The 26854-nt window shown below is 34.6% G+C and overlaps 1 protein-coding gene across 1 annotated transcript in view; it reads right to left on the reverse strand.

Moving 5' to 3' along the window:
- fech (ferrochelatase) overlaps positions 1 to 26854 on the reverse strand; it is a 59180-nt gene that overhangs the window by 31391 nt on the left and 935 nt on the right. Inside the window, exons 2-7 of the mRNA XM_028802532.2 lie at positions 14580 to 14703; positions 13886 to 14005; positions 10832 to 10980; positions 6975 to 7109; positions 5986 to 6092; positions 2150 to 2248 (exon numbers count right to left, since the gene is read on the reverse strand). Of these exons, the coding sequence (XP_028658365.1) occupies positions 2150 to 2248; positions 5986 to 6092; positions 6975 to 7109; positions 10832 to 10980; positions 13886 to 14005; positions 14580 to 14703 (734 nt within the window). The remainder of the gene's footprint in view (positions 1 to 2149; positions 2249 to 5985; positions 6093 to 6974; positions 7110 to 10831; positions 10981 to 13885; positions 14006 to 14579; positions 14704 to 26854) is intronic.

Below are 26854 nucleotides of genomic sequence, written 5' to 3' on the forward strand. Positions count from 1 at the left end.
AAAGTAAATCAACAACCATAAACGCTATATAATTTTTTCTACATTTACATAACATAAAACTATAGTTTAAAAATAATTCATGCAAAAAGTAATGTCACAATGTGGGAGAAGTTAAGATTTCTTCTTAAAAGAATAAAGCAACTGTAAATGCATTCAGATGCTATCAGAAAAACAAAAATCTCTTAATTTATGGTTTCCTGGAAGATTGGCCTCTTAACTATTCCATGTCTTTATAATGGACTTTAATTAGTTGCCATGGTATTTATTTCTTTATATCCTTGTTTCTTATACCCTTCCCTTAACTGGTGATTTTTTTCCATAAGCTCATCTTGGACTGCTTTAATGCTATATGGATCAATGTCTTTACTAGGAAACTGTTCTAACCAGGGCGGCACAGCAGCGCAGTGGGTAGCGCTGCTGCCTCGCAGTTAGGAGACCTGGGTTCACTTCCCGGGTCCACCATGTGTGGAGTTTGCATGCTCTCCCCATGTCTGCGTGGGTTTCCTCCGGGTGCTCCAGTTTCTTCCCACAGTCCAAAGACATGCAGGTTAGGTGCATTGTTCCTGGTGTGTGCTTGGTGTATGGGTGGATGTGTGTGTGTGTGCCCTGCGGTGGGCTGGCACCCTGCCCAGGGTTTGTTTCTGCCTTGTGCCCTGTGTTGGCTGGGATTGGCTCCAGCAGACCCCTGTGACCCTGTGCTAGGATATAGCGGGTTGGATAATGACTGACTGACTGTTCTAACCAATTACCTTATACTCATAAACAACAATATAGCTATAGTTGGCTTCATTTTCTAACTTTCTAATTAAAAAATGTACTAGAGAAATTTAATGAATCTTGATTTTCTTTTTAAATTCCAATGAAAACTATACATCAACAATATATGAAACTAGTAGAAGCATAAAAAGCCGGTCAAATTATCTATTAATTTTTACTCATCTCTTTTCTACTCTTAAAAGTTGTACTCTGGCTATTGGCCTCTCTCTCTTTCTCTTGGTTGGGGGTTAAACTGAATTTAGTTTTATTAAGTTTTACTTGTTTGGAATGTTACTTGCTTTTAATAAATTCAGTTAAAAAAAAATTAAAGTAGATCCTGGGTTTATTTTCTCAAATATTATGACACACAGAATGTGGGTTTTCTATATTTTTCTGAGGGCCACATTTTATTCCACTGGATGATCTTTCATTTCTGATCTTATGGTGTATAAAAAATACACCTGAATTATATAAACAGAAGATCTGTAACTGTATCTTCCAGAACATACATCTACTGCTATAATTAATGTTGGAATACTATAACCCTCAGCCTCAGGGATTCACAATCTGAAAATTATTATTATTTGGCAAGTATTCTTTAATAAACAGGCTTTGGATAAAATACAAAAGAGAGTTTAAGTCAGCTACTTAGCCTCCAAGAATTTGCTTTCAATTACACATTAAGCAAATGGCCCTTTGCACATGAGGTTGCAGATAAAATATTATTCATGTAACACATATAGTTAGCCACTTAGCCTCATAGGTATTATTATAAACATATACTAATTAAATTGGGATTAACCTCTGAGGTAACATATGAAAAACCAACTGCAGGCATAATCAGATTACTTGTGGGGTATACAACCTTGAGCACTGTAAACGACAGTAAGTCAAACTAACTCAGACAGCACAGTAACGTATGACTGACTCATCATCTCATCTCATAAAGGCAATATTAGTTTTTAAGACTAAAAGTAATAATTTGGAGTTCATGGTCCTATTCTATGAATGGTTTGGAGTGAGGATTTGATTTGGATGAGGATGTAGTGGATACAGATGAGTTTGGAAAATTAAAATACATGTAAAGTTGTAACCCATAAAACTCACATAGAGTCAGTTTAGAACTGATAAGTCTTTGGGCATGGGGGAGGAAAAACGGAGTTGTCATAGGAAGACTCGAGTTACATTAAAATGTAATTATTATCATACACATCCTCTATTGACAAGGGTTAATTGTCAATTAACCTCCCTAACTGGAAGCCTCCACTCACATGAGCAACAATTTTCTTGCAATATAAAATTCACTTTTAATTAAGATAGCTCCACAATTTGATTTTGCTTAGTATGAAAAATGTCACTACAAGCTAGTTAAGATGGTCAAAGTTGTACTTACCGACATAGGTAAAGAGTGAGCAGAAAAGAGAATAACAACATCATCACGTTTTTCAGGAGGAAACATCTCTAGCTCTCTTCTTATATGTTCTGCAAAACACTGATACAAAAAAAAAGTTAATCATTAAGGTAAATTAAACTCAATAGTTTCACAAAACTATTTTTATGAACAGAACTGGTGCACAATATTAATATACATATTGAATTAACTGTTAATGATAAGCCCTTTCATGGATCCTTATTTGTTGAGGTGTTGATCAAAATATTTCTTGGTTTCATTAAAAAAAAAATTTTAAATAACATTTTTAAATCCCAGAATGGACAATTATTTTTTACCATGTCATATATGTAATAGCATTAAATTACTTCAGTATTTCTTCACAAAACAAATAGACAAAAACTTAAGAAGATTTCTCATAATTCATGCTTATAAGAAAAACTATCAACATATATTTGTATCTAATTCAAATAATCAGCCATATTCTAATAAATTGCTCCTCCCCTGATATTTACTACAAAAATACTAACACATAAGACCAAGTCCAACTTAGCCTTTCCTGGCAGTTATTCACATTCACAAATGAAGTTGCAATGGCTGCTCCAAAGCAACACATAAGAGTAAACCTAATTTCTTTAACAACCAAAAAAGATGCAGAAAATACTAGGCAATTATAAATACAGTACATTCTACAAAATTCACAACATTTGACTTAACAAAATCAGTTTTAGCTATAGTAAAAAAAAAAGAAAATAGTAAATGAAGATAAAGCTAGACACAGCATTTTGTCTGTAGTAGATTTTGAAAATTAATTCTTTCAAATGAATTTGGCCTGTAATGTATAACAACATACAGTACCATTAGGGATAAATAAAGTATTATTTACCAAAGCATTTTAGAAACAGAAAATATTTAGATACTGCAAAAAAAGTCTAAAGAAACCATTTTGTTTCCATTTGGGATTGACAAATTTTATTATTTCATTCTCAACAGCAATTCAAGGGTGTAAGAGCTGGACCCTTTTCCTAGCAGCAACTGGCACAAAGCAGGAAACATCCCTAGAAAGGCAGAGAGCCAGTCCATTACAGGGCCCATTCACACACTTCCACAATCATAATAACACTAGGATTAATTTGGAGTTACCAATCAATTTAAGTTGCACATCTTTGGGGAAGTGGAAAATATACCAGAGTATCAAGAGGAAACCCACACCGATACACATGTAAAGTCCACGCAGACAATATTCAGGCACAGGATTCGAGCCCAAAACATTAGATGTGTGAAGATGCATGAGAGATTTTTAAAAAATTGTATTAACTAAAATGAACAAAAAATATTATTTCTATTTATGTTTTGTGTACGCAATTTCTCAGCTCAGAAAAACATTAGATGACCAACTGGTACAACTGTGAAGTTAAACCATGGCATGAAAACTGAAAACTATTACCATGCTCTGTTTTGTAATAAAAATGTCATGAGGCACACACTTAATTTTAAAGTAGTTATTATGTAAAAATAAGATGTTTGTCCTCTAGCTGTTTTTTTCTGTAAAACTGCTGTTGTTGATTAAATTATGATTTACACAGATTTATACTTCAAAAAAATAAAAACATACAAATGCCAGAAAAACTGCTACTGTATACTGACAGTTTTTCATATTTATATTGCTTAGCCAACTTTAACATCAGTAAACCTTACTTAAAATACAACATTATGATTGAACAGACATGTTTTACTTTAAGGAATCATGCAAACAAGCCTCAATTGAATAACTTGGTAGTGAAAGCACTTTCAGTTATCTGAAGATGTTCAAATAATTTACAGCATGTACTATGAAGTCTGCAACTTAATTAAAAAGTTACAATTTAAAATGTGCAGCACAATTTCAATCATCGTAATATATGAATAAAAAATATTAATGAAATCCTACATAGCTTGGGATATTCATAAGAAATGTAATAATTTACTTCATAAGGTAGAAATACATAAGTCAGAACAGCTACTTCATATATTTGAAACATTAAAATGTATGCCTCAGTACAAATGTTTAAAGTTTAAATATTCTCAATTGTTATAGAAATGTGTCATTTTTCACCCTCTGACAGAGGTCCATAGCGGGCTAGATCCCTAGTAAAGAATCAAAAGCAACATCATATTCATAATCACTGACCGTGAAATAATCTAAAACAAAATCCTGCAGGCCTATGTTTGAAAGTTGTCATTTTAAACCTTCTGGGAGTGGCATTTAGAGGACTTGGAATACCAGTAAAAGAATATTAAAAAATATTGTATTTGTGATCAGCAACCTCAAAATAGCCTGCAGTGGGCTGGCACCCTGCCCGGGGTTTGTTTCTTGCCTTGCGCCCTGTGTTGGCTGGGATTGGCTCCAGCAGGCCCCGTGACCCTGTGTTAGGATATAGCAGGTTGGATAATGGATGGTAGGGTGGAACCTCAAAATAGCACAGAATGACACTCCACATGCCCTTATTACAGATTCATATATTTTTTAAGCTTTTTGTAACTATGATCCTTTGCATCATATTGAGGATGAGTCCCTTTGATTTTTTGATGTGGCATACAAGACTTCAAATCCTTTTCATCATTTTTAATGAAGACATCTATTGGTTTACTTTTTATCATAAGGGTGTAATTTACTGTACAAAGTATGATCGAAAAATTACCTAAAAATGTGGAGTTTTTTGGGGGGTTACAGGGCCAAAAAAACTTGACATCTTGCATAAAAACATCAAAGTGACTTGAATGATATATCACATGTGGAGGTTCTCTCATTCTGGTGAGTCAGGAGGTGCAGGACAAAAACAAAACTGGTCATTTCAAAGTTTTCATAAGTACAGTAATCCTTATGAACACAAATATATCAATAGAAAATGATGTGCGGATACTATAAAAACATACAATTAAATATCCAAGTACTGTACACTCTTTGATACTTGTGTTGACATTTAACAGTTTTGGTTAGTTGCAATAAAGTAATGTTTTAAAATGTTATGTTACTTCATTGATAAAGTAAAATAATTGCAAAGAATCATTTTCGATTCTATTTATAAATACTGATTTTTTTGGACTTTGCTGTTATTACATAATAAGCCAGAGTGAAATAATCATATTTAAATCTAGAATTTCTAGGTCATTTTTTAATCCAAAACTTTTAATATTGGTGTACAATAGTTCCACTAGAAAAGCTAAAGACAAAAACTCTGCATGGTTTTTTGCTTCATCAATATAATGTGTATGAATGGATTACGTATCTCCACAATCTGGAATCCTAAGCCAACTTAAAGATCAATACTTTTAGGTAGGTCTTAAATTTGTGTTAACACAAAATACTATTGCTACAAGCCAATTTTCCTTCTACCTTATTCTTCATTGTGACATGAAGACTAACTCAAATTCATCAGGTATTGATACAGTCCATACTAAATTTAAAATATAAAGTGTTAATTTTTATTATTAATGTAGATGCTAATTTGTTTTATGAAGACATAATTTATTGTATGTTTTGCTGGTGTTCCTCTCATTGGTGATGCTGTTGAAAGCATTTAGTTTCCCCTTCTAAAGTCTAACCAATTTCAGATTGACCATGGACAGGACTTTAACTATCATTAGTTATTGTTAGAAACAATGATAACCGTCTTCAATGGAGTTGGTCTGAATATGACCAATTCTATAAATGCTTTTAAGAATATACATAATGCATTGTAGACATATTTTCACAAAAAACAGTTTGACTGTATATCATTCATAGTTATTCTTCTGAAACCTTCTGAAAGTGGAAGAATGTCAGGATGTAAAAATATTCTCACAATAAAGGTTCTTACTTCAATAAGGAGAGGATGTGTGGGCCATCGATCAATCGCACTCCACCTCATGCTTGGTTTAGTCGGTTTACTGCTGTAATATCGATATATAGCATTTAAACTGCTCCCTGTAAGAAAATTTAAACACAGTTGAAAATTAACTTTAAAATTTAAGATAAATTTTTATAAGACTACAAAGAAACATTTGGCTTAATATATACTGTTTTAAGTAAAATCAAAGAATATTGTTTTGAAGATAAAAATGAAGTGCATTCTTCTTTCCTACTAACAGTGCCAATTTTGAAATCTGAAATAAAAAAATCTATATTATGATGAAAGAGCAAAGGTATTTACTATACAGTATTTCTCCATGTTATTATACAAACAATTGAGTCTTCATCTAAATCACAACTGTGGTCAATTACAGATTACCAGTAAAATTACAAGAGTGTAAAGTCTTCTCTAAGTTCCAATTTACATCGTAGATAAAGGAGAGAAATATATAACTTATGAAAATAAGTGTAAGTGCTAACAAAATGATTTATTATTCATAGTGCTTGCCAAAATAAGCATAAATCTTCCTTACTTTCAACACTGAAAAGAAACAGATGTTTCCCCTTTCAATATTTATGTCATATGCCTGACAGCCAAAGATGATGGGCTAAATATTGGTGAAAGACCTTGTGTCGAATCTCTTTATAGTTCCAGTTGAGCATACTAGTGAGAAAGCCATATTCTTTATTAATTTGACTATGTAATATCCATACAATAGCTACAATACTTGAACTATTCTAAAATGTTTCTTTTTTTGTAATTGGAATTAGTTTTCATTCCCTTATGCTTATTAACTCCTCAGACCGTATACACCTGGAACCTTCTGTATTTGCAGTATGGCATTACTACAATGTATTCACATTTTAAAAGTCCTAAGGTAGGACGTTACAAAAAAGCAATATTAAAAAATACAAATGGGCATTGAAAACAAAATGCCAAAAAAGTATTACTTATACCTGTAGTGGAACAGCTGTATTGTGGATATTGTGTAAAAGCTACAGCTCTCTCTATTCCATCTCTTTCCATTTCTTCAATGGCCTCTTCTGTAAGGGGATGAACATAACGAAACCCAATGTAGAATTTGTGTGGAGCTGCAAAAGAAAACAGCACCTCAGAAAACAAGAAAAGATCCTCCACAGAGCCCTGCCCAGAAAACTGCTTAAAAGACATAAATTGCAGAAGCCAGACAGTTATTTTTTAAGTTTAACACATAGTGTAATATTAAAAAATGGTGATCCACTCTTCAAAACACAAATTTAAGCATTATGTAGACTAAAGAAAAAGCTACAGGCATTAAAAAAGACATGCATAGCCACCTTTAAATTCCTCAAATCAGGTATGGTGTAAGCTGGTAAAATATTCCAAAGTAAACAAATACAATATTATAAAAAAGGCAGAAGAAAATAATCCAATCAGCAGTTAAGAATTCATACGAGACATTGTGAGAGTGTTGCCAGGACAGTAACAGCCCTTGCAAAGTGAACTGGGTTAAGCATGCTTGGTGATAATGAATGAATGGAAGCAATACAATTTTTTGGAAATTGCATATTATTGCTAACATGCAATTCAACTAAGACTCTGTTCTCTGATCTTGAAGTATAAAACATTAAAAAATTCAACACAATAAATAGAATACTGACACAATAAATATGTAAATGGAAATAAAAACCTTAGCTTACTATATAAAACCAATTCCCCCCTCTTGAACACACAGCCCTTTAGTAAGCATTAGGGGATTGCTTAGACTTTCTAACCACCTGCTCTCCGCTTGGATGTCTACAGCTAAACTAACCCAATAAACTGTCAAGAAGCTTCTGTTTTAAGTTCTACATTTTATCTGTTCTTGAGGCTACCTATAGTATTACAGTTGTTTAAATTTTGCTTTGATTTGCTTCTTAACATTGTATTTTTGAATAATTAAAATTAGATACATTGTTGTTTGCTATTACAAATTAGACTTGACGAACACATCTCCTAAATAAATATTAATAATAAACTTTAGAAATGCCTCAAATCCAAATGTTTTTTCAAAATGAACTAGGAAAATATCTCTTTTTTTCTCATGTGTGCCAAGAAATAGTACTTAATGTAGGTTGTGATGACATGGCTGTGCCACAGCCAGAGAATGCCACAGGTACACTACCTTTGCTACACAATACCAAATACATTTAGCCTAGTAGTGTTACTGCTGTGCATAACACATGAAATAAAACAGTACTGTTCACCAACAGTGCTAAAAAAATAAAAATGTGAATTACTCTGAAAGTGCACAACACACAAGAGCCATTACAATAATGAAAATAAAGCAAGTCAGCAAACTGTGAACTAAGAGAAAGAAAGAAAGAAAGAAAGAAAGAAAGAAAGAAAGAAAGAAAGAAAGAAAGAAAGAAAGAAAGAAAGAAAGAAAGACTTAAACCTATGTCACATTACACAACCTTTCCAGTTATTTTCAGTCGTAGACTTCATTTATATTATCTTAGTGATCAGGGGACAATCTGCAACATGCTACCTTGTCAAGCCAGATGCATAATGTGACATTGCCAGTGACTCACTTGAACTTGTCCACAACTTGCTCTGACAAACTCAAACAGGTTAAATTTATTTATTAGTCATTATTTAGTCATTGGGACAGACTCTGTGTACAAGAGAGATGACAACCAATGAATGTTCATCTGGATGTACAATGCATTTAACAAGGAATAAGAATCATTAGATTTTTATTTTTTTAAACATTAGAAAAATCTAGACAAGATCAGGCCATTTGGCTTAACAAAGCTTGAAGTTTGACTATCAATAAAGTCCTACTGTCTACCACACTACTTGGTAATTTATTCCATGTTTTATCTCTTAATCTCCTTTTGTTTAAACTGCAAAGGCTCAGCTGTTTTAATCTTTCTTCATAGCTCATTCCTTGCATTCCTAGAATCAGCCTAGTCTTACTCTCTGGACTTTTTCTAGCATTTCTATGTCTAGGGCATTTTCAACCTCACAAACTTAAGAGAAGGTTATCTGTTTGGTGTTGTATGTTTTACGTACCATGTCAGAATTGAAAGAATAAAATAAGGGCAGAGATTGTGGCTAAAATCTGCATTGCTGTTAACCCTTCATACAGAGCTAGTTCCAACAAGCAGCATTCTATTGACTGTCACAATAAGGGGCGAACACAATTGTGCTAGAAAGTTGTCAGGCAGTTGCTTATTTTGAAATACCTAGAAATTTTCAGTTGTGTAAATCAACATGGTCCAGTGACGAGATCAGTAAATCTGACATACCCCATGACTAGAAGTTATATAATGTTACATCAGCTTAAGCTGTCTTGAAAGACCTTATCACTAAAAAATTGACCCAGTAAATGCTTCTTTCATGCATGTTAAAAAATAAAATTAATTAAACCTTTTATAGTTTAAGACTAAAAGAAAAAAGTTACATACAGTGCTCTACATTGTATACAATTAAATAGCTACACGTTGAATGGACTATTTTTTCATTAATTTTGAAAAGCTTAATTTGAAGAAAAGCAAATTGCTGAAGAAATACTGCCATCTTTATTTCTGTCCAGGATAATGCCAATTAACTGTACAGATTCATCCTGTTGAATTACTATATTCACTGTGTTAGCCAAATATATTTCATAATTATCATAATTATAATATTATCATATTATCTATCTATCTATCTATCTATCTATGGATCAGAATCAATCAGGATCAATCAAAATCCATCCATTAGTCCAGTTATATATAAATACCATTAAATAGTAAACTAGTAAAGTACCCATTAATAAATGATGGACCAAAACAAAATTAAACTTCTTGAGTTTTTAGTTTGAGTAATTTTATTAAATTATTCAGGATGACAGGAAACCCAGTCATCAGTGTAACCTCATGTGAAATTCCCAGAAATGTTAAAAGTCATTGCTGTCCTTGTATAGAAATGTCTACAAAAAGCTACAATGTTAATGCTCATCATCACAAAATCACTTATTAAAATATGTATCTAAAAAGTCAAAAGAATATTTTATTATTTGAAGCTAAAATGCTATCAATGTTTATTTAAAAAAAGAAACAAAGTCAAGTACTGATGTGGCCCTAAAATCTAAGCTAACATGCCATGCAAAACATGACAGCAAATACACTTGAGAGAGGGACACAGGCAAAAAAAAACTTGACACTTGTAGCATAGCAACACACATTGTCTATAAATACTATATGCAAAGAAAACAACTGACAACAATAAAATGTCAAAGTTTAACACTCCCAGATCTACAGCCATTTAAAATGTGGACAGTTAAATATTAACACATTAGCTTGTAGTCTGAAAAATCATAATTAAGTAGCATTGTCATGTGCAAAGATTACAGTGCAATTCTCACTTGTATGTCTAACAAACATGAAACACGTCTCCACTCTCCAGCACCATGATAAATAAGAATGTATTAAAATACAGTATATAGTATAAAAATAAGTAACTCTTGCTGCTGTAGAACATAAGAAGTCAGAGGTTTTCTGGGTAGCTTTGGGAACGAGGCAGGAACCAAAGTAGACAAAACACTAGTCCATCACCAGGCACCCTCGGTCACACCAAGCCCATTTTAGAAACATTAGACAAATCTAACCTAAATGTGTTCAGGATGTCACAGGAAACCAGAATAAATGCATAATTTTTAATCTAAATACATTCTTACAAATTCATTCCATTTCCTCAAAAAACAAACAATAGAACAAAAACAGAGTTTTCAGGTTCTTGTGGCATCACAGAAGAAATGTGAAGGAGGAAAACATAAATAAAAACATCTTATAGTAAGTAGCCTTACCTGTATCTGGTGACATTTCATCAAGCAACTTCACCATCCCATCTCCTTGCAAGGATGTCCACATTTTTATGGGTGACCCTCCACCAATCCTCCTGTACTGCTCTTGAATCTTTGGTGTTCGTCTCTTTGCAATAAATGGTGCAAGTTTACTGAAAAATTAAGTAAATGCATTGAATGCATATATGTATGTTTTACGATTAAATAAAAATTAGTTAGAATCACTTTAATACTAAGCAAGATTTACTGTAGGTATGTGATGTGTTAGTATATGAATTTCAGGTTTTATGGATGATGCTTACGTCTATGAGGGCATTCTCTGATGACTTCCCACAGTTCAAAAATATGCGGTCCACAGTTGCCCCAATCACACTTACGGGTCAGTTGCACTGTACCATACTTGCTGTGATTTAAGCCTAGATTGCATAGTACGGTGCTAAGTGCTGTTGCAATAAACAGAGGAACAAGATTAATACCGACTTTAATTTACAGATAGTATTGTTTTTGTTTTGTGTTTCTCCTCAGTTTGCTTAGCTGGCTGTCAGACTGCCAGTTATCGGCAGTGTGTCAGCAATCAAGGTATCAATTAAGGACGTGGCGTCACACATTCCTCTCAATTTAATGGAACATAGCAGAGGGAAAAAAAGTATGTCCTCATTTAAAATTTTTAAAAAATAATGTTGTTCACTTCAAACATATGAAAAGGCTCTGAAATCTACATAAAGAAAAGGTAAATGGTAGTGGAATCAAATCTGAAGCATAAATGTTTCTCTGTAACTTATAGGAAGATCTACCATCAGGGTGATCTAAGTGCATGCTCCGGGGCCTGGGCATATGCAAGAATAAAGTAATGCAGATTAAATCATGACCCTTTGATCTAATGTATGTGTGAGCACCCCCTGGGTCATTTTATTTTTATTTGTGATGCTCATAGAGTGTAAATATATGTGTGTGACACTCTAAAGCCTGTGGGGGTCTTAATCTGGTCCTGCTGTAATTCATTTCTCTATTTTGTGATCAGTAGTTCCTAAGCTCGGTCCTTGGTACATACTGTGGCTGCAAGTTTTTGTTCTAACCAAATTCTCTTTTTAATTGGTCTCCTACCTTAATTAAGTGAGGTGTTGTTTCCCAGTTTCTGTGTTTTGGGATCAGTGTAGAAATTATAAAACTAAGTTAATTTTTACTAAAATGCTCTAAAAAATTACATTATACCCATATCACTTATTAAAGAAATGGAAAAATAAACAATATTTTCATCCCGATTGTCACTATGCTTTTCCAGGTATTTAATGCATTATTTACTAATTAATAGGGACAGATTATAAAATAGGTGTAGCCATTCATTCAGTGTTGTTTGCTCTGCTTATTTCTAATTGTCATTATTAGGATAACAACAGAGAGCAAACTACACAGAAAAGGGGTAATATAACAGGAAAACAACAAAAGAGAGTTAAGCATTTAAATCTATAACAAAAGCAGAAATATTTCTAAATGTCTTATAAATGTAAATATCATACTGCTGAGCTTTTCTAAATGCGGAATAAGAGAAGAGAAAAAATACCTTATTAAATGAGATCAATTATTATTAATTACCATTACTGATTGTGAATCTGATTGGGAAAAAAAACGGCAGCCACAGTGGGTTCCTTGGACAGTCTGGGAACCAACTGCATAGATAACACAGAAAAGTTGATACTTGTCATTAATTACGCACCAATCTCTTCCTTATAACCGAATTAATGCAACACTCACCAAAGTGTATAAAATATGTAGCCAGAGGCTGGACAATATTCATAAAAAATGTCTCACTGCTGCACAAATTTTATAATAGTGCACAAGCTCTATATAGTACATTTTGTGAAACAGTTTATATCAAATTTGGAGGACAACTGCAAAAATACCTCCAAGACACTGCAAAGGAGTACAGTATCAAAGCAATTGTCAGAAAGGCAAGCCATGCAATTTCTTTCTTACAGACATCGTAATTAAGAATTTTTTTTACAGATGGTTAATGGTTAGATGTATGTTGATCCGAATTTTTCTATTTCTCGTATTACGAAATATAAATATTTCCATGTATCGCTTTTTTTCCTCTGTGGCATTGAGTTAAATATACTGTATTTGATTCAGTATTAAGCTATACTTCTGTCAAAATACTGTATAAATGTAAAATTTCCTGAACAAGTAACTTACTGTGACCAGTCTACACAAACTCAGTTTTATCATTTAGTGCTAAATATTAGTACTTTATATCATATAAAACATGACTGAGACCAAAAAAAAAAAATTCTGAATTTCAGCTATTGTCAAAGAATACATTGTTCAATATCTTTTTTAAAAAATCTAAAATAAAGGTCTGCCCTTGGGATTCGTAAGTTTATGATTTGTGGATCCAAATGTTTATAGGTTTGTCATCAACAATTTAATGGAAATTATTTTTTGCGACCTACTGCAGGAAAGTACAAATGACACTGTAGCCCAGCAACTTAAAATGGACTGCAAATCCCAGCATCTGCAAAAACTGTCATAGGGCAGCTTCTACAGTTGATACAAGGCCTGTTTGGTGAAAGATGAGGGTATTAGTTTTAAAACTGAGCTGGAACAATGGTATCTTTTTGTTTCAACGTTTCACTGCAAAATTGGACTACAACCACACCCATCGGATTACAATTCATTACTACCATAAAGAACTGCTAAACTGCGTACTTTGTTTGGAGACGGCAAGCATCTTTGCCTCGGCAGCCTGTCTCACACACGTGTTTTGCTTGTGCATTGATCATTCATACAGTAATCATGCACCCAAAACATATCTGCAGATTTTCGCATTCACGGGAGTACTGCGCCCCTAACCACCACGAATCATAAGGGATTACTGTAATGTACAACTTAACAGTAACTAAAAATTATTTCAATAGTAATCTGCTTTTTTCAGAAATTTGAACATTGTGTAGTTGTCTTCCTTTTATTTTTATTCATTCCACCTCCTATTACACACAACTTATTAAACTGCCATTTTTAAGACTCTACTATGTAAAAGGTTTCAAGTACAGGTCTTACTTTTGCACTGGAAGAGTCATCAAATCTCTGTCCATGAACAATCTGAAAAGGAAATCTTCAACATGTTCTATTTTTTCAGGCCCACCCATGTTGAGCATCAAAATCCCAGTTTTGGGTTTCCTACATACAAAAAAATAAAAACAGCATGGTGAAAAGTATAATTCTACCATTTCTCAAGCACTGGATTCTGGATTATATAAACCAAGGCAGAGTTACTGTAACAATCAGAAACAGCAAGTATGAGCCTGTGATGTTATAGGTTACAGTTTCTTTATATACAGTATTAATGTTTCACTTTCACTAAAAAAGTTTAAATATAACAGATATGTATGACTAAAGTAACCATGGCTAGTTTTACTCTTAAGACAATTTGCCATTTTTTTAACAACACTGCCAAATTATTTGACACACAATTCTGTAGTGTATTCCCTTCAGATATTTCTGTAGCTACAATATGTAACTGTGTTTCCCTGTCATGGTAAAAAAGGATACAGGGTAGTAAAGCCTTCTTTAGATTATTCTAGCTTTTAAAATTCCTCAGCGTGACCAGTATACTTGTGCTTTGAGGTTACTCATTCTAAGAAGCCATAGTACCAATGCAGAGAAATCATACAAAAGTATGCCATAAAGCATTTCAAAAAATCATTCAGAATCACCCTCCAAGACATGAAATAGTTGCACAAGACACGTTTACCTATTATCCTGGCTTAGTGGGGCATTCTCTATGTCTGGTTTTGCTGTAGAAGCTGCAGCGGCTGTGGATGACCATCTAGACTTGTCAGTGACAAAAAGTCTTCTAGTACTTGGGCATTTTACATCTGAAAGAAAAATCAAAAGAAAGCAAAACTTTCAACGTCCATCACACATATTCTAAGAAAGAACATTTTAAAATTTCCAAGAAAGACGCAAGTCTGGATGTGGGTTGGTTGCTTATACAAACAGTAAAATATAGTACACTGTTTAACATAACCTTATTTCCTAGAAAATAGTCATGTTTAATATTTTTCTTCCTCAGCATTTGAGTATTCAATATTAAGACTGAAAGGGTTTAAATATATTTGAAAGATAACATGTTTTTTACAGTAGGGGGCAGCATAGAGGCATGGTGTTGTTACTACTGCCTCACAGCTGCAGTAAATTGAGTTCAGTTCTCGACCCACTTACTGACTTGTAAACGTCACACAAACGTGGCACATTCATCCAAAATCTTCTTTGTGTTGGTGTGTTTTGGACTTGTCTGATACATAGTTCAACCTTTCCTTTCATTTTTTGCTGCCAGAATGGGTTCTGGCTCCCAACAATTCCATAATGGATGAAACTTGCTCAGGAAATTGATAGGGTGGATATTTTAGATGCTTTTGATTTTAATGAAATTCAATTTCCAATTATTGTACCAAGTTGTACTATACTTTCTAGTTTCTCCAGAGTTACAAGTTAAATGGATTCACTCTACATCTGCTTGTGACAAATTCATTGATGTATTTCTCCTGAACATTATGCTATTGCTTTAAATACAAAAAGCAGCTTCCACATCCTATAATAGTTGCAATTAGTGCTATTGAACAGAATTGCTCTATTCACCCTGTGAAAGAACTGTGCCTGGGCTATTGTTAGATGGGCTGTAATTTAATGGCGCCAGACCTGAGATGCATCTTCAGTTCTACAAAAGATTTGACCATGCATTATCATTTTTAAATGAGATACTTGTACTGCACTTCCCTTGGCCACTTATCCGTGCTTGGGTGTGTTTCCCTCAAGCGAGTGAGTGCAACAGTTTTTTTTTTTTTTTTGTTTTGCACTATTCCAATACTACAAACAAGAAAATGTCATGAATATAATTATATTTACAAATCATACAAATTTTATTTATTAACTATGCTCAACACAAAACACTCACCATGCTGAAAATGTTATTCTGCCTCACGACAGTTAAAAAAGTGTCCAGTATTCTAAAGCCTTAGTTTATTCTGAGTAACACTAAGATATAAACAGCAATGTAAACAGATATAATGGTTGTTTTGTATGTCTGTATATTTTTACAAGCCACTACAAACAATTATTCTTCTTTTCTGCTAGATAACACTTAGACTAACAACTTCAGTGGTGTCAAGCTATTGTAATACACTTGATGTTGAGCCTTAAAATCATCCAAAAGAACATGGAAAAGCCATGCTGCAACATGGGGCTGAGTATGGTAAGATTTTAGGGTTTAAAAAGAGATTCAGAATTTGAAAAAGCTGAATATGAATGTTTAGAATCATTCTAACTAACGGTTAAGCAAAAAATAATTTAGAGGGTTGCCTAAAAGTTTTGAAACACTTTCTACAGCAACCTCAAACCCACTTAATTTTATTCAGTGTCATGCAGGTCCAAAGTCTATCCCAGGAGTAAGGCAAGACAGGCCACCTGTTGTTAGCAGCTGCCACTCATGCACACACCTATACTTACACAAGGTGAATTTGGAATTACCAATAAACATAACCAGCATGTTTTTGAGTATGTGGGAGAAAAACTGAAGGACCCACAGGAAAACCCATAGCAATATGGAAAGTACAGACGTCACGTGAGCTACAACCAGTTGCAGGTATCTAACACTAGATCTGTAAGGAAGCAATACTGACCAGTGCACTGCCAGGTCACCCACACTGCCTATACTGTAGTCACAATTAACAGGAAATAGTTTAAACTTAATTTTTGCTTAATTTGAAATGTCTCACTTGCTGCTACAATGTCACACACAATTTGTAGGACATATGAATTTGGACACTGGAGTAAAGAGGTGTTATGATTTTACTAACAGGCAATTACTGAATTTCTTGAACCAGAGAAGCAATTATGTTCACAGGTTGCTAAAAATGTATTTAGACCTCTTTGGAGCACCCAATGATACAATCTATGTAAAATGATTTGGAAGTGACAATGAAGTTACTGAAGAAGTGGCTGCAAACACGGCAGAAATTGGTGAAAGAAGGGGACATACACTCTTGGTTCTTTTTGGCACAAAGCTTTTGGAGTTGACAATGTTTATATATATATATATATATATATATATATATATATATATATATATATATATATATATATTATATACAGTACTGTGCAAAAGTTTTAGGCAGGTGTGAAAAAATGCTGTAAAGAAAGAATGCTTTCAGAAATGGAAGTGTTAATCATTTATTTTCATCAATCAACAAAATGCAGTGAATGAACAAAAGGGAAATCTAAATCAAATCAATAATCCCAGACACACTTGATGATGTTGAGATCAGGGCTCTGTGGGGGCCATACTATCACTTCCAGGACTTCTTGTTCTTCTTTACGCTGAAGATAGTTCTTAATGACTTTGGCTGTATGTTTGGGGTCGTTATCCTGCTGCAGAATAAATTTGGGGCCAATCATACGCCTCTCTGATGGATAAATATCTGCCTGTATTTCTCAGCATTGAGAACACCATTAATCCTGACCAAATCTCCAACTCCATTTGCAGAAATGCAGCCCCAAATGTTCAAGGAACCTCCACCATGCTTCACTGTTGCCTGCAGATACTCATTATTGTACCGTTCTTCAGCCCTTCGACGAACAAACTGCCTTCTGCTACAGCCAAATATTTCAAATTTTGACTAATCAGTCCAGAGCACCTGCTGCCATTTTTCTGCACCCCAGTTCCTATGTTTTCATGCATATTTGAGTCGCTTGGCCTTGTTTCCACGTCGGAGGTATGGCTTTTTGGCTGCAACTCTTCCATGAAGACCACTTCTGGCCAGACTTCTCCGGACAGTAGATGGGTGTACCTGGGTCCCATTGGTTTCTGCCAGTTCTGAGCTGATGGCACTGCTGGACATCTTCCGATTTTGAAGGGTAAAAAGCTTGATGTGTCTTTCATCTACTACACTAAGTTTCCTTGGCCAACCACTGCGTCTACAATCCTCAACGTTGCCCGTTTCTTTGTGCTTCTTCAAAAGAGCTTGAACAGCACATCTTGAAACCCCAGTCTGCTTTGAAATCTTTGTCTGGGAGAGACCTTGCTGATGCAGTATAACTACCTTGTGTCTTGTTGCTGTGCTCAAACTTGCCATAACATGAAACTGTCTTCCACAACCTCACCTTGGTAACAGAGTTTGGCTGTTCCTCACCCAGTTTTAAGCCTCCTACACAGCTGTTTCTGTTTCAGTTAATGACTGTGTTTCAACCTATGTGTGACATTGATGATCATTAGCACCTGTTTGGTATAATTGGTTGATCATACACGTGACTATAATCCTACAAAATCCTTGACTTTGTGCAAGTGTACCTATAAGAATTGATGCTGGTTTATAGGTAGTAACCTAAGGTAGTAATACCAAATATTGATTTGATTTAGATTTTTCTTTTGTTCGCTCACTATGTATTTCATAAATTGATAACAATAAACAATCATTATTTATATTTCTGAAAGCATCCTTTGTTTACAGCATTTTTTCACACCTGCCTAAAACTTTTGCACAGTACTGTAGATACTTATAGCACACACACACACACACACACACACACTAGAGTATATATACTCTAAGCACAACACTGAAAGCAAACACATTCTCCTAATATCTGCAAAATCAAATAATTTTTAATAAGGTAAGTTTCCACTGTATAATCATTTACATTTTACAGCTAGGATAATTACAGGTTAAGTTACTTCTTAATCTAGGAAAATCAGATGCTTTAAGTACCAGGTTTACCTAGCACAAAATCAATATATTTTTAAATATAGTCCACAGATATTTTTTCCACATTAAGTGTACTTTTGCTTTATTCATGTTACTTTTTCTAACATAATTCAGATTAGGGCTTGGATTACTCTACACATGTATAATGCTTCATTATATTTATAACTATAATCAAACTTACACTGCTGCCTTTTACACTTCCCTAATTAATAGTCAGGCATGCAAGAATTTCACTGTACTCTGTACATGTGACAGCTACTAAATAAGTTTTGTTAACATGTATGAGCATTCTTATTGGTCATTAAATCACTGACAATGAACCTCCTAAAGCTACACATAGGTTCAGTGAACACCAATAGGCCCATTCTTACAAGGCTGATAAACATTGACAATGTCAATTCAATGGAGTGAAAAACAGTTCTGTAGCTATTGGAATAAAAAAAAAAGTACGTAATTAAAAGTTATTATAAAGCAATGTTAGCAGCCTCCAGTTGTGTACTTTATTATAATTGTCTGGCATCAGTAAAATTAATCCTTTAACACATTCCACCTTTGGAAGGGCAGATTACTTTGCTTAACGGCAGAAAAATAAACTCAAATATTAGACAAAAATACATAAAAAAGAATTTTTCCTCCAGTACCTGAAGCTCTGCCTAAAGAGGATGTTACAACTCATCCTTTTACTCACTCACACTGCCTATTTCAATATAAGGTTCTGGAGAAATGTAGCCTACCCTGGCAGCAAAATGTATACGTTTAGAACCAGCTCTGAACACTAACCCTTTGCCGGCCACCCTCACTCCTACCAGGCTAATTTTGAGACACCAATCACCCTCACCAGCACATCTTTCGGATGCGAGATGAAACTGGAATTCCCAGAGAAAAAAAAATATATGTGCAGGATAATTTAATTGGTTTATGTAATTCTCCCCACTATAAATCTACCGTGCATTAGATTGTTTTAGGAGGGTTATACTTGAGGAAAACTGACTTTTAAAGATACTGAAAATTGCTGTGAAAACTGTGAGATATACTATTCTTAATAAAATGTGCATATATTAGAATAAATTAAATTAATATTAATTTCCTTTAAAGAGACTTTCATTTGCACTTTTGATTCCAGTTTTTTTCCCCCTTATGAATGTAAAATGCTTTTTTACTTCCCTTTTTGGCCATTTAACTTTTTCTTGATCTGAAACATGCATCCTCTGCTTTCCTAATATTTATCTGATTTAATTTAACATATATAAGTAGTAACTCTACGTTTTGGTTAGTCACAATAAGATATGTATCGGTCTTCAATTGGACAATGCAACTTTATTTCTATTATATATTTTGTATTCACAGACTGCTAATTTCCTAACTTCAAATGTGAAATATTATCAGTTATTCTAATTTTAAATTGAACTCCTTGTCATTTATACTCTCTCATAATAATTTACGGTTTTCTTTTCAAATGCATTATTTTTCTTGGGCTTTTGTTCCATTTTTATAATATAAATAATGTCTAGTATCATTCCCTATTTTTAAGAGAGCTGAAATTATATAATTATCCATTCACAGTTAGATGGATACATGGAAATACTTTATGAGAAATAAGAAAATAGTTTCTTGTTTTGAAAATTACATTTAAGTCAATTCAAGTTTATTGTGCACTCTCTTAGGATCTTGCAAACTTGATTGGTTTAAAAACTGAAATGCTGTGACATCAAAATGGCCATTATTGTGCTCAGATAACAAATGTTTGACCTACCAATATGAGGTAAAACAAAAAAACTTCCTACTAACTGTTGTATTAGTGGATTTTACATCCACAATATTTTCCCGTTACATTCACATACTGTATATTAATTAAAATAAGCAGCACTTCAATGACTGTTACTGCGACTAACAGCTGCCCTTCACTATCAACTTTAAATGAAATTATTTCTCTGTGAAATTATTAAATAGAACTGCAGCAGAATCTTTGGCTAAATAGCATTTTGTTAGCATATTAAAATGAGTTTCTTGTAGAAGTGATCAGCTACTCTTGTTCTCTGTACAAAAGTGTAAAAACTAAAAAAAATAATTTTATTTTACCACATACCAGTAATGAATAATATATTTGATATAATTCATCAATAACATTATTCAAGAAATGCAACCACGGCATTAAAATCCATGAAAAAACAATTCCCTTTATTCTCCATGTTTCTTCTATGGGTGCGGAAGCCTTTTTATTTGGTTTGAATCTTCACAGAACCTGATGCCCATTTCCTTACAGATCAGCAGCCTTCTACTTCTCATCTCTATAACCTCTCATTGTTAACTGCTAGTAATTCCAGGTGCTTTTATCGGTTCTCCCCAGGCAGAGTACTGAATCAATAACACCTGTTGTGACCACTCAGATACAACATTTTCTGTAGCAGGGGGTGAAGAAGACAAAAGAAAAAAAAATGTTTTTCTGTATTTTCATTTGTGCCCTGCTTGTCAGGATCACCCTACGTTCATCCTCTGCACATATTTTTCAAGGTTTGCATTTTCTTTAGTGACAACATATTTTTGTAATGCCAGTCTTAGTATTTTCCTACTCGCATCACTTGCATTAAATTCAAATGCGGTTGTAATACTCACATAAAATGTCCTGATTCACTGCATTTGCAAAGGAGGTTCTAGATCACTAAATTTCAAAGATCAACATAAAATATCAAATCACTTACTGAATTTGTCCTTTGCTGTTTTGAATCAAGGCATTTTACTGTGTCTGCCAAGACAAGCTTCCCTTCATGCTTTTGTGTTATTTCTTATTACTAAAGAGGTTGTATTGATATAAGCTTTTGACCATAATTTTACTTTTCCATTTTTAACATGCGAAATGGTTTTCAAGTTTAATGCATGTACCTGCATACTAAATTATATATTATGATTCACTTAAACTCTGTTGTAATAAATAAGTTTCCAACATTAATTTCTAGAACTCATTTTGAAAAGCTTCTGGAGTAGGATCTTTTTTCAGCTGATCACCATAATGATGATACTGCTAAACATGGCCAATTATTCAAGTAAACTGCAAAGCCCAATTTTAGTTCAACTACATCTAAAAATATTGTGTGCTTGGTGTGTGTGTGTGTGTGTCCTGCAGTGGACTGGCGCCCTGCCCATGGTTTGTTTCCTGCCTTGCGCCCTGTGTTGGCTGGGATTGGCTCCAGCAGACCCCCCGTGACCCTGTGGTTAGGATATAGTGGGTTGGATAATGGATGGATGAATATGGAAGATTAATTCAAAACTATGAACTGGCCCTGTGTGAGTGGGGGTGTGTGAAAATGTATGAGACCTGTGCCAAGTGATGGAATGCCATCTTACCCTGGGTTGGTTCTTTCTTTGTGCCCGATGATGCCAGGATTGAGCTCTGTATGCCACAACACTGGATTAGATGTTATGCTAATGTTGTGTAATGACAATTTTAAAATCCACTAACATTAACGTTTTGCTTTGTTTCAGAAAAAATACATTGTGCGTTCTGTAGTTAATAGAGAATTCCATGTCTCCTCCAGCATCTCTTCATTCTGACATTTTAATTGAGGTGCCCATATCCACATGTTGCTGAAAACATATCAAGATTTAAAATTCAATGACATGTTATTATTTGTACATATCTTAAGTTTCACTGCCAAATGCCAACTACATCTTTAGAAGCCAGTCACTCATTTCCTCCTTCAGTGAAGCAAACAGTCTTAAATATATCACAAAACCATAGTATCAGCACCTTCAGAGCCTTCCATATCAACAGCCATTTACTATACAAACTCACTTTATCTTGTTCAGGGTTATAGGGGCCTGTCCCCATAAACAAGTGGTCTCAAACTTTGGTCCTAGAGGGCTCAGGTGGCAGCAAATTTTCATTCAAACCCCTTTCTTAATTGGTGACCCACTTTTGCTGCTAATTAACCCCTTTTCCTTTCATTTTAATTGACTTTTTTTGAGATTTGTTCCCCTGAATTGCTTCATTCCTTTCCTTAAATGGCACCCAAACAGAAATGAAATATGAAGTGAGTGAGCCAACAGAAGACCAACTAACTCAAGGCTTCAAACTCCAATCAATTTCACACCAACCAGTTGCTTAACTAGGCGGCGAGTCTTGTTATTCATTAAACTCGTTCTTTAATTCCATGGCTTGTTGCTGCTCTCACTGTGCAATAGCATACATTTCGATTTTCTCTGTTCTAAGAGCACCGCTAAAATGTTTTAGGGACCTGAGCAGATTAGCATTCCTGAAACCTTCATCTTTGTTTATTTTCAGATATTGTATGAGGGATGCAGTTTGCTGGTCATGTTGTGGCTCATTTTGTATCAAATTACTGTTTCACTGATAATTAAGGGGAAAAGAAACAATTAAGAGGTCTGAGTCTACTAGAGTAAGTCCATAAAAATTGATTCAAAATGAAGTTAATTAGCAGCAGAACCAGGTCACTAATTAAGAAAAGGGTTAAAATGAAAACCTGCAGCCACTGCGGCCCTCCAGGACTGGAGTTTGAGACCACTGCTATAAACTATAGTCTGTCTTGGACATTTCCTGTGCAAGACTGGAACCACCCCAGGATGGAGCAATTAGTGCATTGCAAGGTTTCCTCACATACTGTACATACTCACTCTCAATGATACAAGGCCAATTATCATTTAACCAAACATACAGGTGTGTGGGATGAGGAAAGCACACATAAAAACATGAGAAATTCAACAAACAAAAGTAGATTGCTTGGTTAGCTAATACCAAGGTTGACACAATATCTCATAAAAATATTTATAAATTATGTCAAGGTTTCCACTTCAGATCGTCCATAACACACTAGTTTGTTCCAGATACCCGTAGCCCATTGTGTGAAGCAAACTCCATACAGAGTTGACCTTACCAAGATACAAACAGTGCCCTAGAACTGTAAGTAAGCAGGAACTACTCCATCCTTCAGGAAATTGTACATTGATATAAGTCTTTGCATCATCTGAGTAAAACGTCTTCAAGTATAACCGTCCACAAACAACTGTCTTTCTCAATATGCAGATCTAAAACCTGGCTTAAAACAGGTCAAATCTCCAGCTTTCCTTTTTCTTTACTATACAGACACAACATGCATTTCTGGGTTTTAAACTTATTGGTTTAGAGGGTTATTATTGCCACATGTACCTAGAATAGTGAAAAAATTGACACTAAAGTTAGCTATTTATTCGCTGGCTATTTACTCACAAGCAGTCACCTACTTATTCACATAGCTTATACAAACCAATTACTTATTTCACATTAACAGCAAAACAAAATATTTTGATTCTTATATATTAATCTGTGTAATAAGACTGACCCAATATCAGAAAAAAAAAAAAATAAGTGTGGGTCCACACTTTGGACCCACATTGGTACAAAGGAGTTGCATCATGTTGGACCAACCTCATTTTCAGAGTTTTGAGAAAACAGAGACACCTTTGTTAAACTTTTGTTAAACACAGGTACCAGGGTCAAACAGAATGCCAAAGTTAACACACTCCCACATTAGATGAATAACATTAACAATGTTGTTTAAAGGGCACTGCATTGACCAATGCAACACCAAACTTCTTTCACAGATTTGAATAAAAACTGACTCCTTTATTATATGACAGTTGAGTTTTTGCCCAGTCAATGTGGGCAAGTGGGTTAGATGGGCTTAACTAGCTTGCACTAACCAGCATGCATGTCCCCATTCCACCGGCACCATGATATGTGAGAGAGTATGAAGTTGCGGTCAAGGCTTTGGACATCTAAAACATGAAGTTATGGGACCAAATCCTGCTACCGGCACTGTGTAACCATGTGCAAGTCACTTCACCTGTTGGTGCTGAAACTAGAAAAACAAAAGAAACATAAACAATTGTATATCAAATGATGCAAGTTGCCTTGGATAAAGGTGTCAGCCAAAAAATATTAACTTCTCTCTCTTTTACCCGAAAATCTCAAACCATATTTGGTGAAGAGTTAAACACTGCCTCACTTATTAAGTTACTTGTAAGTATCATATGCTACAGCGGGGAAAATAAGCATTGAACACATCAATGTCTAATGGGGCTATTAACATGAATTTTTTACCAGACGTCGGTAACAACCCAAGTAATCCACACATACAAAGAAATCAAAACAAATGGGTCCATAAATTAATTTATGTGTAATTAAGTGGAAAGACACAGGGAAAAAGTATTGAACACTTGAAGAAAAAGACGTGCAAAAAGGCATGGAAAGCCAAAAAAGCAGTTGAAATCTGTCAGTATTTAGTAATCCTACCTCCTATCAGGGAAAAATTAATATCAGCTGGTTTAGTCCTAACTGGTGACCTATAAAAAAGGCTTCTCATTACCAAGGTGTTACACAAGAAGCATCTCATGGTGGATAAAAGCAAAGAACTCTCTCAAGACACTTGTAACCTTATTGTTGCAAAACATACTGATGGCACTGGTTACAGACACATTTCTAAACTTATGAATGTTCCAGTGAGCAGAGTTGGGGCCATAATCTGGAAATGGAAAGAACATCATTTCGCCATAAACCGGCCACGACCAGGTGCTCCTCGCAAGATTTCTGACAGAGTCAAAATAATAATCGGAAAAGTTGTCCAAGAGCCAAGGTCCACTCGTGGAGAACTTCAGAAAGACCTGCAATTAGCAGGTACAGTTGTTTAAAAAAAACAAAACAATAAGTAATACACACTGCCATGGCCTCTATGCACGCTCACCGTACAAAATTTAAAGTTTGCTGCACAACATTTGGATAAGCCAATGAAATACAGGGAGAATGTAGTCTGGTCAGATGAGACCAAAAATTGAACTCTTTTGATGTCATTGCACACAACATGTTTGGAGGAGAAATGACACTGCACATCACCCAAAAAACACCCGAAAACACTGGCAGGCTTCATATAATTGAAGGAAGGATGAATGAAGAAATGTACCAGGACATTCTTGATAAGAACTTGCTGCCATCTACCAGGATGCTGAAGATGAAACAAGGGTGGACATTTCAACAAGATAATGATCCCAAACACACAGCCATGGAAACTCAATTGGTTTCAGAGAAAAGAAAATAAAGCTGCTAGAATGGCCAAGTCAGTCCCCAACTTGAATCCAACTGAAAATCTATGGAAAGAACTGGAGATCAGAGTGCAGAGACGAGGTCCCCAGAACCTTCAAGATCTGAAGACAGTTTGTGTGAAAGAATGGGCCAAAATCACACCTGAGCAATGCATGCGACTAGTTTTCCCATACTGGAGGCATCTTGATGCGGTCATTACCAACAAAGGCTTTTCTACTAAGTATTAAATACATTTCAGTAAGCTTCTTCAATATATTTATTCCCTGTGTCATTCCACTTTATAACACATAACTTAAATCAAAACAAATAAGACCATAAATTATTTGTATATGTGGATTACTTGGGTTGTTACCAACATCTGGTGAACATTTCACGTCAACAGCCACATTAGAAATATATTTACTGAGAAAAAAGTTGATGTATTCAATATAACTGGATCAGTCCTATTTAATATTCATAATTAAAGAAACATTAACTCTAATGAAGTAACTGGCTGGAATGAAAGTAAAACAACATGCTAATTGCAAAGCAGTTGTTCTTAAACACTCCCAGTATATCCATTCATCCCTTTTCAAACCACCCAACTGTGGCAAAGGAGGAACCAATCCTGGACGGGGTACCAGTTTATCACAGGGCATTCTCTCACGCACGGTGTAGCATTAAGAATTGTTAAATCTTTGGGAGGAGAACTGGAGGAAAATTCTAGGGACACTGGGAGTGGGTGTAAACTTTACTTAGGCAATTAGATACCGTTTGTTAATGTGCGTCTTTTTTCTGTCTCCAACCCAGTGCATCTCCAGTTACGTTAGATTCGTTTGACGTCGTTATTCCTAATTGTTTTCCAATAGGGCTCGTTGTGCCATTTTATAAATAAGCTATCCATCCATCCATTTTCCAACCCGCTGAATCCAAACATAAACTAACTGCTAGAAAAATATAAATATAACAAATAGGTGTAACTCAAAACTGAAAAACACCATCTTCTGATTTCTTAAAAGTGAAAACCTGCTTACTGAATTGAAGGTTTTTGAATTCACATTGTCACGACAGAAAACGTCAACAGAAAGCAAAGTATACCGAAACGCCTTCATGCACACTTTTTTTGTCATCTAAGCAGGGGACAGACCCCGAAACATACGGCTCCCAAAGGTAAAAAGGTAGCGGCGTCATGAGAAGGTG

Source organism: Erpetoichthys calabaricus, chromosome 5, assembly GCF_900747795.2.
Source record: "Erpetoichthys calabaricus chromosome 5, fErpCal1.3, whole genome shotgun sequence".
Classification (NCBI taxonomy): Eukaryota; Metazoa; Chordata; class Cladistia; order Polypteriformes; family Polypteridae; genus Erpetoichthys; species Erpetoichthys calabaricus.